The 18097-nt window shown below is 41.2% G+C and overlaps 1 protein-coding gene across 1 annotated transcript; it reads left to right on the top strand.

The window, feature by feature from the left end:
• Positions 1-3852: 3852 nt before the first annotated feature.
• Positions 3853-17968, top strand: LOC124882824 (amphoterin-induced protein 2-like). Its single transcript, XM_047389405.1, has 2 exons — positions 3853-3973; positions 12864-17968. Exon 2 carries the CDS (start codon positions 12953-12955, stop codon positions 14468-14470), a length of 1518 nt encoding a protein of 505 aa, XP_047245361.1. The 5' UTR covers positions 3853-3973; positions 12864-12952; the 3' UTR covers positions 14471-17968.
• Positions 17969-18097: the final 129 nt, after the last annotated feature.

The following is an 18097-nucleotide window of genomic DNA, read 5'->3' as shown; positions in this document are numbered from 1 at the left end:
TTTGGAGCACTTCATGCTTCCATCTGCTGAAAAGCTTTATGGAGATGAAGATGTCATTTTTCAGCACGACCTGGCACCTGCTCACAGTGCCAAAACCACTGGTAAATGGTTTACTGACCATGGTATCACTGTGCTCAATTGGCCTGCCAACTCTCCTGACCTGAACCCCATAGAGAATCTGTGGGATATTGTGAAGAGAACGTTGAGAGACTCAAGACCCAACACTCTGGATGAGCTAAAGGCTGCTATCGAAGCATCCTGGGCCTCCATAAGACCTCAGCAGTGCCACAGGCTGATTGCCTCCATGCCACGCCGCATTGAAGCAGTCATTTCTGCAAAAGGATTCCCGACCAAGTATTGAGTGCATAACTGTACATGATTATTTGAAGGTTGACGTTTTTTGTATTAAAAACACTTTTCTTTTATTGGTCGGATGAAATATGCTAATTTTGTGAGATAGGAATTTTGGGTTTTCATGAGCTGTATGCCAAAATCATCCGTATTAAGACAATAAAAGACCTGAAATATTTCAGTTAGTGTGCAATGAATCTAAAATATATGAATATTAAATTTTCATCATTACATTATAGAAAATAATTAACTTTATCACAATATGCTAATTTTTTGAGAAGGACCTGTATTTGGCTATCTGTAAGATGTTTGTCTTTTGTCTCATCTGTTCATAGAATATTGTTTGGCAATCATCAAAAGGTTTTAAGGGAGATTTGAAACAGACCTTTTCTTAGCAATGGTTTTGCATTTGGAAATCTCCTATAGATGCCATTTTTGCCCAGTCTGTTTCTTACATTTGGATCTTAAACAGTGACTTTATCTGAGATAAAGGCCTGTAATGTTTTAGATGTTGTTCCATGTTTTTTTTTTCCCACAGTGGAAAATGACTCTCACTGTGGTTCATTGGAGTTCCAAAGCCTTAGGAAAGGTTTTGTAACTTTTTCCAGACAGATCAATGTCAATGGCTTTGATTTTCATCTGTTCTTGAACTTCTTTAGATCGGGCATGATGTTCTGCATTTGTAAAATATTTTATCCTACTTCATGTTACCAGACAGGTTCTATTTATGTGATTTTTTGCTTCAACATGTCTAGCAGTAATCAGGCCTGGGTGTGGCTGATGTAATTGGAGTTTTCAAAAAAAGTGGTTAATTACAGTTAATTCATGATTTAACACGGGAGGGAACAGTTTTTCACACAGGGCCAGGTTGGTTTCACTAGCTTTTCTACCTTAATAAATGAAATTATGATTTGAAAGCTGTGTTGTGTCCTTACTCAGTTTATCTTTGTATGATATTAAAATGTGTTTGATATGAAATAGTTAAGTGTAACAAAAAAACAAAAAAACAGAAGAAATCTGTAAGGGAGTAAATACTATTTCACAGTACTGTTGCTGACACCTTTGATGAAGTTGGAAAAATAATTTCATGTGGTGTGAAAACTCCATCTGCTTGCTGCAAACGGACCTAAATACACATTAAGTAAACCATCTGCCTCTGACAAAATGTGTTTACATTAAATGAATAAATAAGGCTGTCGAGGTGTTGTTTTATTTTTACGTTACAACTCTCCACAGATAGAAACTTCCTCAGATAGAAAAGCTTTTTATCCAATTTGAATGAATAACTGAATCTCACTGCACTGTTCAATGGTTAGGATTAATTGGAATGTATGAACCTGACTTCGTGAAGTGCCTTGAGACGACGTGTGTTGTGAATTGGCGCTATATAAATAAAGTGAATTGAATTAAATAGATCAGCATTATTTCAGGAAGCATGAAGATACATAAACTGCACCTACAGCTTAATGCCGTCTGAAATATTCTGCCCCAATGAGCCTAAAATGCTGCTCCTCTGTTAAAGTGACAAAAAGCCAAAGTATGTATTTGGAAGCTGCAGCTGGCTGTTTACTTACTTCCACAACTCAGTGCAGCTAGTGGCACATAGCTTTCCCTTTCATAGACTTCTTCACAGTATAGTGAAGCCAAGCAGCAATAACACTGAAGCCTCTGGTTGTGAAATGACAAAGATGTCCTCAGTCACAGATGCCTAATTACAGTGAAGTTATCTTTAATGAACTGAATCGTCCTTGCAAAGGCTCTATTAACAGGACAATGTTACTACAAGGTTATTAACATAGGACACACTCAGAAATCCCTGCAGGTTTTATGGCCCTCTGGCTTGCGGTTACATCTAAATGTTTCATACACAGAGCTTCAGGTTGAACATGAAAATTAAACCAATAATGATACACCAAACAATAAAACATTCACAAGAATGATTAGAGGCAAAGAAAATATGGTATTCAGTATATCCCATGGGCAGAAATTAAAGCACTATTATTCCAGTCACATGGTGGTTTAAGCCTTTGTACATTACAGTGTTTTTCCACAGAAAATGATGTTGCTGCAGGAAATGTGGTAAATGAAGCTGTGTAAATGTTCATTTTTAAATTATTTATTTAGGCCATACTTTTTCCACATCAGGCTCCCTGAACAACAGTTTGAATGATTTTTTAAAAACACAAGTGCCCAAGTTAGAATTTATTACAGATTTTCTCCAATCCACACAGGTTCAAAATTATACATATAAACAAAAATAAAAACTTACACCCCTATGATATTTATATCATTGTCCCTAGTTGCACCTCAACCATTAGCAAGCTTCTGACATATTCTGGGAGCAGTTTTGACTCATGTTCCCCCTCGTCCAGGCGGAATGGTGCTAAATGAAAATAATTTTTTAGAAGGGCTGATGCCTCACCTTGGTTCCTGCAAATATACTTCTTGTCATTGTGGCCAAAAATTCAATCTTTGTTTCGTCTGACCATAAAACGTTTATCTGGAAGGCATTTGGGTTGTCTGTGTCGGCAGTTGCAAATCTTAGTCAAGTCTGAAGGTGTTGATTTTGGAACAAGAGACTCTTTCTTGATGCACACTCTCTCAATGGAAATGTAAAACTTCCATTTCTTGAACAGTGTCACTGGTGTCCCAGTACTTTCTAGGTCATGGCAGCATTAACTTTTTCAGTCAATGAAGCCACTGCAGGTCCTCTGATGGAGACCAGCCATCACTCCCCACATGCATCATTGAGTGTATAGCAGGGGTGGGCAACTCCAGTCCTTGAGGGCCGGTGTCCTGCAACTTTTAAGTGTTTCCTGATTTGATAGTGTTTGATAGATACTGAACTCCACAGACCGGACCCAACAAGAGCTGGAGAGTAATTTAGTAACCTTTAAATTTGCTTACTGTTGAGCTTGGCCATTTTTCCTACATCTACCATCACATCTGATGACAATTGTTCAGTTGGTGCCTGCATATACAATCATTGTTATTCACCTTACCTGTCAGTGGTAATAACGTCATTCCCAATCAGTGTATAGGTGGGTTCTAAGGCCAGTGTTCACCACAAAAGGATGAGTTGTTCCATCTGGGTTTGTCAGTTGTATTACCATACAATTCATGTGAAATCTGCTAATCAGTTCTGTGGACATTTATTGTGCTTATTAATTAAACACACATATAGCGAATTATTTGGATGCTTCTCATGCATTTACTGACTTTTTCCCCAACAAACAACACATGTATTGAACATTCTCAGTTTGTGGTGCTGATGTTGCTCTCTACACCTACCTCACCTGCTCTTCTACATCTCTCTTCCTCTCGGCATCTTCCTCTCTCGGGTCCTCAGTGCATCGGTCGCTGTGTGAGTTCCGTGTTTACTGCCAGGATAGGACGACCCCTCCCTCCCTCATATTTTACATGTCGTACGACCTGTAGGTGAGCCGCTCAGCCACGGTTTTCACCTAGAGTCAGAGCGGAACATCCGAGCGGCAGGAAGCAACACGCTTCGCTCCATTGAGATCCAAGTTCCCTGCATGATTTTAGGATTTAGGAACGGCCGAGTGTCGGCATTGGAGGGCAGACGGGGAGGATTGGAAAAGGCAACAGTGTGGACGGGAAGGTGAATTGTTTTTATGTAATGCGTTTGGTTTAGGCTGCTCGAAACTCGTACAATTTTTCCACAGAGGAATAGTTAGAACAAGAAAAAAGAGAGTAGCCTAATTCATACTAACGATAGGGTTAAAAACATATTCAAGCCAACTGCTCGTAATTTGTTTTGTTTTTGCATTAATCTCATTTTAGTAAAGCCGTAAATTTCTTATTGCCTGCAGTTAATATAATAATAATAATTATTATTATTATTTTTATAATCATCATGTGGAAAAGCATAATGTTTTTCTTGTGGGGATGAAAAAAATATTATTTGGAATCGTGTTTTGTTCAGTGCAAAATGTAAAGTTTAGGATAACACAGTGTGAACTAATCTGCCTGTTAAAGATGTTGCAGCCTATTACACTGTAAAACAAGAACTTTGAGGGTATTAAATATTAGCCATTAAAATGTAATCCAACAAATTAATTTGAAAATGGACTGCAGTAATGGTTACATTCTACTAATGTTAACAGCTTTTGTGGGAAACAAATCCCCAAAAACAGTTGCTTTGTTTTTGTTGTAAAACTTATATAACTACTACTCAAAAATATTGATAAAAATCTAATGCATTTAATTTGTTATGCCAGTTTAATTGGTTACATTCTGAGTTTGTTTAATCAGTGTGAATAACTGTAATACACACAAAAAAATGATTCATGTATCATGACTAATGTTTTACAGTCTTGACGTTTCCATGCTTCATAATGGCTTTTCCAAATCAGTCAACTATTTATAGATGTTGCAACCACAGCATTATGAAAATGAATTTTACTAATACTGTCATTGTTTTTCTAGCTGCTTTGACCCTCATGCAGAAATACACAGGAAAACAGGAAAAGTTTAAACAAGTTTATTAAGAAATATTTCGATTGCTGGAGAAACTGGAACTCGCCGCTGTGTGGAGAGGGGATCAATGGTAAGTGACAGGTAAAATTCTGGGTTGTTGATCTTGATATGTTATGCTTACAGAGGGTGATTAGGAGATCCGCCAGGGGGGAGGAGAAGGTAGATGATGGATACTCCTGGAGTGTGTCGGGTAAGTGAAAGGTCCAGGTAATTCTGTTTTACTTGCTCTTGAGATGGAGGTGGCACCAGGTGGATGATCTTGGGGGAAGCATGGTGGAGGGTGAGCCAGGTTTGTTCACAGGTAGCGAGAGGAGACTTGAAACCTGAATGCAGCCAACTGAGAAGATAATCTGTGAAGTTCTTTTGCGGAGACAGAGTCTGGATTTTCTGCATACGCAGACTGGATAAGAAGCTTGGAACTGGAGGTAACCTGGGAAGAAGGACACGAGAAGGTAAGTATTCAGAAAAGAATCACAAGGAGATCTGTCTTGTCCAGCTAGAGTTACCACTGCAGGTTAACACTCAGGCGCCGGAGTCTTGGCAACGTTGGGTTCTTAAGCTCCTCTCCTGATGAGGCTGATGGAGAATACCTGTGGACTCAGCTCCTACCGTGCATCTGGTGCTATCTAGATGTTGGATGGGGTTAGTAGCAGGTAAAACAGAAAGAAACTTCCAGAACTCCGACTGTACTCCCCCCTCAACAGCTGCCGCCTGGCAGGAGTGGAAGGAAGGGAGGAGAGATAATCAGAGATGAGAGATGGGCCCAGATAAAAGACCGGGGCACCCAGGTGCGGTCCTCAGGATCATAGCCCTCCCAGTCGATGAGATACTGCCAACCGTGACCCCGCCGATGTGAGTCCACAATCCGTCGGACCGCATAGACTGGGTGCCCCAATCCATCCCGGGTGGGTGGAAGGGTTTCGGCCAGAGGGCAAGAAGAACTTGTGATGACAGGTTTGATCTGAGAAACGTGGAACGTTGGATAAATGCGGAGACTCGAAGTAAGCTTCAGGCGGACAGCTGAAGGACTGATAACTGCCTCAATCTCATACGGGCCAATGAACCTGGGGGTGAGTTTCTTGGAGGGATGTCATGTGATGAGAGCCAAACCTTCTGACCAGGCTGGTACTGGGGAGCTGGGACCCCTTTCCTCTCAGCATACCTCTTGTTCTGTTTTGCGGTGCGTTGAAGGGCTTGTGCGGTGGCTGTCCAGATGTGTTTGCATCTACGGAAGTGATGACGTACAGAAGTGACAGAGATCTCTTTCTCGTCCACAGAAAACAATGGTGGTTGGTAGCCCAGAGAAGTTTTGAAAGGGGAGAAACCTGTGGCAGCAGAAATGTGAGAATTATGAGCGTACTCGACCTATGGCAGGAATTGACTCCAGTCTGTGGGGTTGGTTGATGCTAAACAACGGAGGATGGATTCCAGTTCTTGATTCATCCTCTCCGTTTGGCCATTGGACTGTGGGTGATATCCTGAGATTAGAGATACTTTAGCTCCCAATGCTAAGCAGAATTGTTTTCAAACCTTAGCTGTGAACTTAGGTCCACGGTCTGAGAGTATCTCCAGAGGTAATCCATGGAGTCTGAAAACATGCTTCACCAGACGTTGAGCTGTCTGAAGGGCAGAGGGTAGTTTTCTGAGGGGAATGAAATGACAGGTCTTAGAGAAATGGTCGATAATAGTGAATATGGTGGTCATACCTCTTGAAGTGGGAAGTCCGGTGACAAAGTCGAGGGCTATATGTGACCAGGGCCGCTTAGGAACACAAAGGGGGTGCAACAGTCCTGCGGTTGGTTGGTTAGAGGACTTTTTTCTAGCACAGATAGTACAGGCTTGTACATACTCTTTAACGTCCCTATGAAGGGACGGCCACCAAAACCTTCTGAAGATGAGGGTGATGGTTCGACTAGAACCAGGATGGGCAGAGAACTTGGATGAATGTAACCAGTGGATCAGGCGGAACTGATAGTTAAAGGGACTTAAGTCCGATTTGGGGGTCCAGTTCCGGGATCTGGTTCATCTCTGAGGTTCCACAAGGTTCCACATCCCACGTGAGGGCTCCAACAACACAACTTTGTGGTAGGATGGGAGCAGGCTCCTTGTCAGAGTCGTTCGGGGAGAACTGTCGAGAGAGGGCGTCGGGCTTGGTATTTTTGGAACCAGGTCTGTATGAGATCGAACGTGAAAAGAAAAGGGACCAACGAGACTGGTGAGGGTTAATGCGTTTGGCTGCTTGAAGGTAGCCTAGGTTTTTATGATGTGTCCATACCACAAATGGGTGTTCAGCACCCTCCAGCCAATGGCGCCACTCCTCCAGGGCCAGTTTTATTGCGAGGAGTCCTTGGTCTCCCACATCATAATTTCTCTCGGCTGGATTGAATCTGCGGGAGAAAAAGGCACAAGGGTGAAGTTTACCATCAGAGTCAGTGGACTTCTGTGGACTTAGCTCCTACTGTGCGTCTGGTGCCATCTAGAGGTTGGATGGGGTTAGTAGCAGGTAAAACAGAAAGAAACTCCCAGAATTCCGACAAATACAAGTCAATAAAATGATTACAATTTTATCAAGTATATTAGTTTGTAGAATAATTGTTCAAAACATCTGCTACTATATTTTGGTTAAAAAAAAACTACCTAAACGTTTTATTAAAATGAATGTTTAATATTGATTTAGTCGACTGTTAGCTATTTTTACTTCTTCTGTCCAGTAGCTAACAGAAATGCTCATGTGTTTATAAAGATTTAATTTAAAATTAATATGCTAACAATTATAAAGAACTGTCATAAGACTTGTAATTGAGAAGTTTCTGTTTTAAGGTAAGAAAAACGTAAGTTTGTATCCAGTGTAAGCTAGTTTAGTGGTAACGCGAATGCTGAAGACAGACTGGCTAGCTAGCTAAGCTTCTTCATCCACAGGCAGTTGTTGTCATTAAATGCTGCTGTTCTATACTGTGGACGTCAGGATATACTACTTTGATAGAATAGATTAAAAAACGTTTCGGAAATGTTTTACACCTTAATTACAAACATTTTCATTGATATCTAACATGGGATGACAAACTAGATTCACAAAATAATTTTAGAAATTTAACTAATTTACAGTGGGGAGAGCAAGTATTTCATACACTGCCGATTTTGCAGGTTTTTCCACTTGCAACGCATGTCAAAGTCTTTAATTTTTATCATAGGTATTCTTCAACTGTGAATGATGAAATATTAATTGCATGCATGCTCAGTATATGAGGGACTGCTGCAAAGTCAACGGCAGTGACTGTCCACTGTCTACATGCTCATCCAGGAAGAGTGACTGCTACAAGTCACTGACTCAATTCAATTCAGTTTACTTAAATAGCTCCAATTCACAACAAATGTCGTCTCAAGGTTCTTCACAACAGTCAGGTTCATATATTCCAATTAATCCTAACCATTGAACAGTGCAGTCAGATTGAGTTATTTATTTAAATTTGATAAAAAGTTTTTCTATCTAAGGAAACCCAGCAGATTGCATTGAGTCAGAGACTTGTAGCAGTCAGCCCTCCTGGATGAGCATGTAGAGACAGTGGACAGTCACTGGCGTTGACTTTGCAGCAATCCCTCATACTGAGTATGCAGTATGAGGCATGCAGACTCGATGCAATCTGCTGGGTTTCCTTAGATAGAAAAACTTTTTAACCAATTTGAATAAATAACTGTATCTGACTGCATTGTTCAATAGTTAGAATTAATTGGAATTGAATTTAATTTAATTAATCCGCGACCCGCTATGGAAGAAGCGGTATAAAAGATGACTGACTGACTCAATTGAATTAAAACAAAAATCCAGAACATCACACATTGTGTGATTTTTAAGTAATAATTTTAATTTTATTGCATGACAGAAAGACTTAAAGACAGTTATTATCCACAAACTGTCAGACTACAGAATTCTGGAAAATAATACTGCACCAAACCACATTTCTGACATTGTATTAGCATATTGCTTGTGTTTTCTTATCTCAAGCATTTCATTCCCTTTGTTGACTGTGTGTTAACCTGCATATGACAAATAAACCATTACGAATAAGTATTTGATACATTAGAAAACAAAAGTTAATATTAGGTACATAAACCTTTGTTTTCAATTACCGATATCAGACATTATGCACCACTCCTTCAGACAGATCTTCTCCAGATCCTTCAGGTTTCGGAGCTGTTACTGGGCAATATGGACTTTCAGCTCCTTCCAAGCATTTTTGATTGGGTTCAGGTCTGGAAACTAGCTAAGCCACTCCAGGACCTTGAGATGCTTCTTACGTACCCACTCCTTAGTTCCACCTCCATGATTCATGGTAGGGATGGTGGTCTTGGGGTTGTACTCATGCTTCTTTTTCCTCCAAACACGGCAAGTGGAGTTTAGACCAAAAAACAATATTTTTATCTCATCAGACCACATGACCTCCCATTCCTCATCTGGATCATCCAGATGGTCACTGGCAAACTTGACGAGCCTGGACATGCGCTGACTTGAGCAGGCAGACCTTGCGTTTACTGTAGGACTTTAATCCATGGTGGTGTAGTGTGTTACTAATGGTGTTCTTTGAGAATGTGGTCCCAGCTCTCTTCAGGTCATTGACTAGGTCCTGCCGTGTAGTTCTGGGCTGATCCCTCAATAGCTTCATGATCATTGATGCCCCACAAGGTGAGATCTTGCATGGAACCCCAGACCAAGAGAGATTGACCGTCATCTTGAACTTCTTCCATTTTCTTTTAATTGCGCCAACAGTTGCTGCCTTCTCACCAAGCTACTTGGGTGTTTTCCTGTAGCCCATCCCAGCCTTGTGCAGGTCTGCAATTGTATCCCTGATGTTCTTATACAGCTCTCTGGTCTTGGCCATTGTGGAGAGGTTGGAGCTTGTTTGACTGAGTGTGTGGACAGGTGTCTTTTATACAGATAACATGTTTAAACAGGTGCAGTTAATACAGGTAATGATTGGAGAACAGGACGGCTTCTTAAAGAAGAACTAACAGGCCTGTGAGAGCCTGGATTCTTACTGGTTGTTAGCTGATCAAATACTTATGTCATGCAATAAAATGCAAATGAATTACTTAAAAATCACATATATGTGATTTTCTTGATTTTTGTTTTAGATTCTGTCAGTCACAGTTGAAGAGTACCTATGATAAAAGTTTAAGACTTCTGCATGCTTTGCAAGAGGGAAAACCTGCAAAATTGGCAGTGTATATATATATATATGCAGTGCTCAAAAAAATAAAGGGAACACTCAAATAACATCCTAGATCTGAATGAATGAAATATTCTCATTGAATACTTTGTTCTGTACAAAGTTGAATGTTCTGACAACAAAATCACACAAAATCATCAATGGAAATCAAATTTATTAACCAATGGAGGCCTGGATTTGGAGTCATACACAAAATTAAAGTGGAAAAACACACTAGAGGCGGATCCAACTTTGATGTAATGTCCTTAAAACAAGTCACAATGAGGCTCAGTATTGTGTGTGACCTCCACGTGTCTGTATGACCTCCCTACAACACCTGGACATGCTCCTGATGAGACGGTGGATGGTCTCCTGAGGGATCTCCTCCCAGACCTGGACTAAAGCATCCACCAACTCCTGGACAGTCTGTGGTGCAACGTGACGTTGGTGGATGGAGCAAGACATGATGTCCCAGATGTGCTCAATCAGATTCAGGTCTGGGGAACGGGCGGGCCAGTCCATAGCTTCAATGTCTTCATCTTGCAGGAACTGCTGACACACTCCAGCCACATGAGGTCTAGCATTGTCTTGCATTAGGAGGAACCCAGGGCCAACCGGACCAGCATATGGTCTCACAAGGGGTCTGAGGATCTCATCTCAGTACCTAATGGCAGTCAGGCTACCTCTGGCGAGCACATGGAAAGAAATACCACCCCACACCATTACTGACCCACTGCCAAACCGGTCATGCTGAAGGATGTTGCAGGCAGCAGATCTCTCTCTACAGTGTCTCCAGACTCTGTCACGTCTGTCACATGTGTTCAGTGTGAACCTGCTTTCATCTGTGAAGACCACAGGGCACCAGTGGCATATTTGCCAATCCTGGTGTTCTCTAGCAAATGCCAAGCATCCTGCATGCTGTTGGGCTGTGAGAACAACCCTCATTTGTGGACGTCAGGCCCTCATACCATCCTCATGGAGTCGGTTTCTAACCGTTTGTGCAGACACATGCACATTTGTGGTCTGCTGGAGGTCATTTTGCAGGGCTCTGGCAATGCTCCTCCTGTTCCTCCTTGCACAAAGGCGGAGGTAGTGGTCCTGCTGCTGGGTTGTTGCCCTCCTACGGCCTCCTCCACGTCTCCTGGTGTACTGGCCTATCTCCTGGTAGCGCCTTCAGGCTCTGGACACTACGCTGACAGACACAGCAAACCTTCTTGCCACAGCTGGCATTGATGTGCCATCCTGGATGAGCTGCACTACCTGAGCCACTTGTGTGGGTTGTAGAGTCCGTCTCATGCTACCACGAGTGTGAAAGCACCACCAACATTCAAAAGTGACCAAAACATCAGCCAGAAAGCATAGGTACTGAGAAGTGGTCTGTGGTCCCCACCTGCAGAACCACTCCTTTATTGAGTGTCTTGCTAATCACCAAAGATTTCCCCCTGTTGTCTTTTCCATTTGAACAACAAGATGTGAAATTGATTGTCAATCAGTGTTGCTTCCTAAGTGGACAGTTTGATTTCACAGGTTTCATTTACTTGGAGTTATATTATGTTGTTTAAGTGTTCCATTTATTTTTTTCAGCAGTGTATATATATAAAACTGTGCAAAAGTCAGGTGTCCTGTAAACAAAGAATGCTTTCAAAGATGGAAGTGTTAATCAATTATTTTCATCAATCAACAAAATGCAGTGAATGAACAAAAGAGAAATCTAAATCAAATCCATATTTTGTGTGACCGTTTGCCTTCAAAACAGCATCAGTTCTAGGTCCACTTGCACACAGTTTTTGAAGGAACTCGGATGGTAGGTTGTTCCAGACATCTTGAAGAACTAACCACAGATCTTCTGTGGATGGAGGCTTCCTCACATCCTTCTGTCTCTTCATGTAATCCCAGACACACTGATGATGTTGAGATCAGGGCTCTGTGGGACCAGACCATCACTTCCAGCAAGTCTTGTTCTTCTTTACACTGAAGATAGTTCCTAATGACTTTGTCTGCATGTTTGGGTTCACTCACTTAGCATTTTGTAAATTGATAAAAATAAACAATCATCATTTATGTTTCTGAAAGCAATCTTTGTTTACAGCATTTTTTCACACCTGCATAAAACTTTTGTACAGTACTGTATATATATATATATATATATATATATATATATGTTTATGTACATTTGTTTGCTTACTTGATGGCTTTTCCTGGTGTTTTTATATGATGGGTAAAGCAAAGGTCACAAGACTGTCACTGTTGAATGCACAACTTAATTGTTGATTCATCTTTATTTATGCCTACTATGTTAAATTCAATTTCATTACAGCATAATCAAATGTCCATATTTTTACCTGCCACGTAGGGTATTGGTTGATAATTTGAATAGAAACATGCATTCAAATGGAAAAATATGTCAAGAACAAGTGGAGTCAGTCTGAAAATAAGAAATTTGTGAAAATAAAACTGCAATATTATAAAAATATGTTTTCAGCTAAAGCATAAAGTAATGGTATTGTGGATGTATAGGCAGAAAACTAGTGAGGTGGATCACAAACATGGATCGGGTAACACTTGTGTTGGCGATCCCAGCCACCATCAGAGCTGTGGATTAACTGTGTATTTTTAGAATCATATGCCTTTTGGCTCACACAGTCCTATTGTGTTTTTGTTATTGTTATGTGTTTTTGTATCTTTACTTTCTGCACTGAGATTACTCAGAATGTTAATAGGACAATACAGGATTATGTGGAGTAAAAGGGAGAAGACAATCCATCTAAATCTTCTGTCCTTTTTTCCTTGTTACTTTCCATTTCTCAGGTGTGCAGTGTGTTATCGGAGACTTGTAAACCTGACCTGTGTGCACCAAGTGAGACGGTAACCTGAGTTCCATCCCAGGGGTATCCAGTATGCATGCTGTTGCCTCACAGCTTTTAGGCAGGACCAATGTTGGAGGCAGCTGTTGCAACCCTGCTGTTGAAGCCATGCTGCTCCTTCTGTGTCTTGGCTTCATTCCCACAGTGGCCCCTTGCCCACCACACTGCCTTTGTGCCAGTGATATAATTTCCTGCAGTGGGAGCAATCTGTCCGCATTACCCTTTGGTCTTCCTAGCTATGCCACGAGGCTGGACCTGAGCCACAATGCCCTGAGAGTTGTGCATGTAGACTGGGTTTCACAACCGTTTCACTGGCTCACCACACTGGTTCTCAGCTGGAACTCCATAAGCCAAATCGAGGTGGCCGCCTTCATTTTGACACCACATCTCCTCCACCTGGACCTTTCATCTAATCAATTGAGAGTCCTGAACTCATCCATCTTCACTGGGCTGACAGAACTGAAAGAGCTGCTGCTGATTGGAAACCAGATTGCCCAAATAATGCCAGGAGCCTTTAGTGATGTCAATAGCCTACAGAGACTCTACCTTTCTGTAAACAGCCTAACCACTTTCCCTCTGGGACTCTTTGAAGACCCTGGAGGACCGCGTAACCTGACCTTCCTGGACCTGTCACACAACAGGCTGTCCAAGTTACCTATCCAGAGCTTGCTGTCTGTCAGCCGCCATGCAGTAATATATTTACAGGAAAACCCTTTGCTCTGTGACTGTGCATTGATTGCCTTGCTTGAATACTGGCTATGGAAACAGTATCGTCCTCTGGTGGACTTCCAAGGGGAATACCAATGTAGAGGCACTGCAGTTCGAGAAGTAAGGTGTACACATGGAGGTTTGTCGGATGTACCCCTTGTGGCACAAAACTATCAAGTAGAGCCTGGTGAATGGCTAAGAGTGCCCTGTCCTGGGTTAAAATTGCCTGTACAGGAAGGATTGATAGTCTTCTGGGTTACCCCAAAAACAGCAGTGAATTCAACAGCAAGTGATCCAAGTTCTCATCTGTCAGTTCTTCCCAATGGCACCCTTGAATTCCAAGGAGCTCTAATGGAAGACTCTGGCATATATGAGTGTGTGGTGGCACGGGGACGCTACTATGATGTGGAGGAATCTCCGGAGGCCAGAGTGATGGTCGGAAACTCAACCATTTCCTCCACCACAAGCTTGGCTCGTCGCAGCAGCGGCGAACATTTCAACACAGCGTTTACCACCCTTGCTTCCTGTGTGATAAGCATCATACTGGTCCTCCTTTATCTCTACCTCACTCCCTGTCAGTGTCGAGAAAGCCGAGGTGGTGGCTCCAGAGGCTGTGGTGCACGGGCCATCATTCTCTGTTCAGACCCTAGAGAGGTAGAGTCGGGACAAAGGCGTGCCAATGGAAAAAGAGTGGTGTTCTTAGAGCCTCAGGCTGACGACTCAGATATTAGCGTCCCCAAAACACCAGTTATGACATTGGACCATGTTTCCAATGAGGGAATTCTGAAAAATGGAAGTAGGACAGTGGGACACACCCTCACAGACCCCACTCACATGACATAGTGAGGGAAAAGCACCTCCTGCACAACACTGTACTCACAGTCTTATGTTTTTCAATGTGGAAAAAAGTCCATTTGATGTATAGTAGTTCTGTAAAGTAGTTGTCCACTTTGGGTTGGGGACTTTGTCTGAAATGCACAGAGTAGAATTTAAATTATGTCTGAAATCTGATTTATATTCAGAGTTCATATGGAAATGTCCCTGTTATGTCAGAGAATCGTTCCTGCATGGATCACAGAGATCATAGAAACATAGGAGGGCTCTTTAAATTGGGCCAATAGGGATATTTTCACACCTGACTGATGAGCTGAGTTGGTGGACTTTTACTGTTATTAGTCTACAGTGTCCGGCATGTGCTGTGGATAAAATCATAGTTTTGTCTGTTCATGTTAATCTTTCACCTCATGGAACATTTTAAATGTTCTTTTTGTTTTAGCTTTTTTGTAATGCAAATGTTGTAGATCATTAGGGAAACGTTTGCCCCTTTTTCACTGGCTCGATTTGGTCCTACTCGAGTCCACTTGGCTCGCTTTGCGAGCGTTTCCATTACTGTTTTTTCCGTACAGGTATCTACTTTTTTGGTCCCTGCTCCTGAGTACATGTGACGTGAACAGACTGCTGTTCACTGATTGGCCATCGGACCAGGAGAAATGAGAAACGTTTTGTTGAGACAATGCAAGGAAAAGTTAATAGAACTCAAAAGCAAGTATAATATTAAGGACCGCAGTGGCCAGAGCAGGTCATACATGTTATTTTACCATTTACAGATCATAAACCATGCCTGAAGGCTGACAGAAAATAAAAGGGATATATCAGCTTTCCAAATTACACGCAGGCAGAGCGTTGTATTTAATAACATCCTAAATCAGCTGATCACACATAAAATCAGCTGTTCAGAGGCACAAACATTTCCCCCAAAACCACAATAAAACAACGTGTTTGGTTCGGACATTTATTGACGAACCAGCGTCTGCAGGAGGAGGGAGCAGGCAGAGAGCAGCTGCCCGTAATCAGACTGCTTGCATCGGATGAGTCCGCTGAATCTGTGGGGCACGAATATGTAACATCCAACCTAAAACTAACTTCAAAGGTCAAAAGTCCACGGTTTTGCACTTTTAAGTTCTTGTCCTTGTTATTGCCATTTATAAGACAAAAACTTCTTCATAAAGCTCAAAATTGTAACTTCAGGCTAACTTTAGAGCTTTACCAGTCTAGACAGCAGCGTCTCTCTTCTCTACTTCTCTTGCCATGCCCACCGCACATCAGAACCCCTGAGCCTTATTTTAGAACTTCTGGCTGGGCTGTGGTCCAGATAATCATCCTAGTGGATCATTTTAGGCATAAAAAACAAATAGGACATTCTTACATTTACATTAATACAAACGTCATTAGTATTTAGTTTATTTATGTTTTTATTTTCTATTTATTTTTTATTATTTCACACAGATTAATGTAACAATGTAACACAGTACCGTTAACAGCAGCACAGCGCGCTGCACTCATGGCTGGAGGCGGGGTTTCAGCCACCATAGCTTCAGCCATCGGCGGGTCAGTGAAAACACAACAGCTACCGGTGCAGAGCCGCTCCGGCTAAAACAAGCCAGTGGAAAAGGTGTATTTGATATTAGACAAAGACATCCCGAAGTTGTATATGAATAAATACATTATGTAGTTTTCAAATGATGATTTTATTAATGGAAAAAGCTATCCAAACCAGCTAGGCTACAACCTTTTAGTGGAGTAAGTAAAGACCCCATTAACCTAATAACTGCTGTGTCACTCTTGATGGAAACAACTGCCATCAAGCTTTTGCAATAACTAGCACTGAGTCTTTTAAATATAGACATTTTTTTTATAAGGTTCTTGAGCATGAACAACCTATGTGAGGTCATTAGGCAACATCTCAATCAGATTTAAGACCGGCCGTTCCCTAGGTTGCTCCAAAACCCATATTTTTTAAAAGAAAAAAAGCCATTTAGAAGTGGACTTGCTGGTCTTTTGGATCACTGTCCTGACCAAAAACAAAATGTTTTCCCAAAAGTCTTGGGAATCACCAAAAGGCTTTTTGGCTATGGAGGTTGTCCTTTCTTTACAGGGATTCTGGCCTTGCAACTCTCCCGTGGATGCTGTTTTTGCCCAGTCTTTATTTCTTAGTGTAGAATTACGAACACAGAACTTAATAGAATTAAATGAGACCTGCAGTGTTTTAGATGTTGTTTTGGGTTCTTTTGTGACTTCCTGAATGAGTCGTTGATGCATTCTTGGAGTAATTTTGGTTATCTGGCAACTTCTGGTAAATTTCATGGCTGTTCCATGTTTTATCCATTGGTAGATATTGGCTCTACAATGATGCACTAGAGTTGCAAAGCCATAGAAGGGCTTTTGTAACACTTCCAGACTGATATACGTCAGTGAGATTGTCATCTGTTCTCATCGGGGGATGATGTATTGCTTTTTGAGATCTTGTAGCTTACCTTGCAATGTCAGGTGGTTTCGTTTTAAATGCTTTCTTGATAAGGCAGGTTTGGGAAGTAATCGGAACTGGGTGTAACTAGTGAAACTAAATTCTACTTTCCAAAAAAACGTGCTGAAAACAGTACGTTCAAGATACTACCATAGGTGGAATTACTTTTTCACATGGGGCCAGGATTTTGTAGAGAGGGAAATAATAAATGAAATCATCCCTGAAAATTTGCCTTTGCATTTTTAAGTTGATCTTTGATATAAACATTTGCTGGATGGTCTAAAACACTGGCAACTAAAAGGCTGGCAAAAAAGCAAAAACTGTAACGGGGCAAATACTTTTTCACAGAACTGTATTTATATACAGCTGCTTTTAACTGGAAACCTTACAATTTTCTTTCTTGGCTCAGGATATCTGAGTCCATTTAATGTAACAATAATTCAGTGTTGACTCAGAACTACACATAAAGCTTATTACTATGCATAAAAATGGGCCATTGACTCTCAAATGACAAGTTCTCAGTGAAAAAAAGTTGATTGTAAATGTCCATGGTAATTTGTGACTGTGATGCCTGCATTACATAGAAACATGAGGAAAATTCTGGTAAAACATGGAGGAATATTTATTTTTTGTATTAATGTGCATATGGGCATAAAGACGGCCTTTTATGAAAAGTCAGCATTAATTTCAAAGCTGTGTATTTCAGTGGGAAATTTGACTCCTAACTGCAAGCACCGAAAAAAGTCAATTTATGTCAGTTGTTACTGTTATGCTTAAAGAAATTTGAAATTTGTATTTCCACCACCAAACATTTTCATCCTTAAACTATTAAGGTTTCCACTAGTTTAAGCTGTTAATTTCTCCTTTGCTGTGAAAATTGGACAGCAAATGGTATTGTCAAGTTACGTAATGGTCCTATGTTATTCTCTATATACACTCACTGGCCACTTTATTAGGTACACCTTCCCAGTACCGGGTTGGACCCCTTTTGCCTTTGATCCTTCGTGGCATAGATTCAACAAGGTACTGGAAACATTCCTCAGAGAGTTTGGTACATATTGAAATGATAGCATCACACAGATGCTGCAGACTTGTCGGCTGCATCCATGATGAGAATCTCCCGTTCCACCACATACCAAAGGTGCTCTATTGGATTGAGATCTGGT

The sequence above is a fragment of the Girardinichthys multiradiatus genome, chromosome 17 (genome assembly GCF_021462225.1).
Source record: "Girardinichthys multiradiatus isolate DD_20200921_A chromosome 17, DD_fGirMul_XY1, whole genome shotgun sequence".
NCBI lineage: Eukaryota > Metazoa > Chordata > Actinopteri > Cyprinodontiformes > Goodeidae > Girardinichthys > Girardinichthys multiradiatus.
The sequence above is the reverse complement of the archived record's forward strand: the minus strand, read 5'-3'. Positions and strand labels throughout refer to the sequence as shown.

Bases quoted from the DNA above. Each gene is read 5' to 3' on its own strand.
- LOC124882824 (XM_047389405.1), top strand. From the start codon at position 12,953: ATGCATGCTGTTGCCTCACAGCTTTTAGGCAGGACCAATGTTGGAGGC.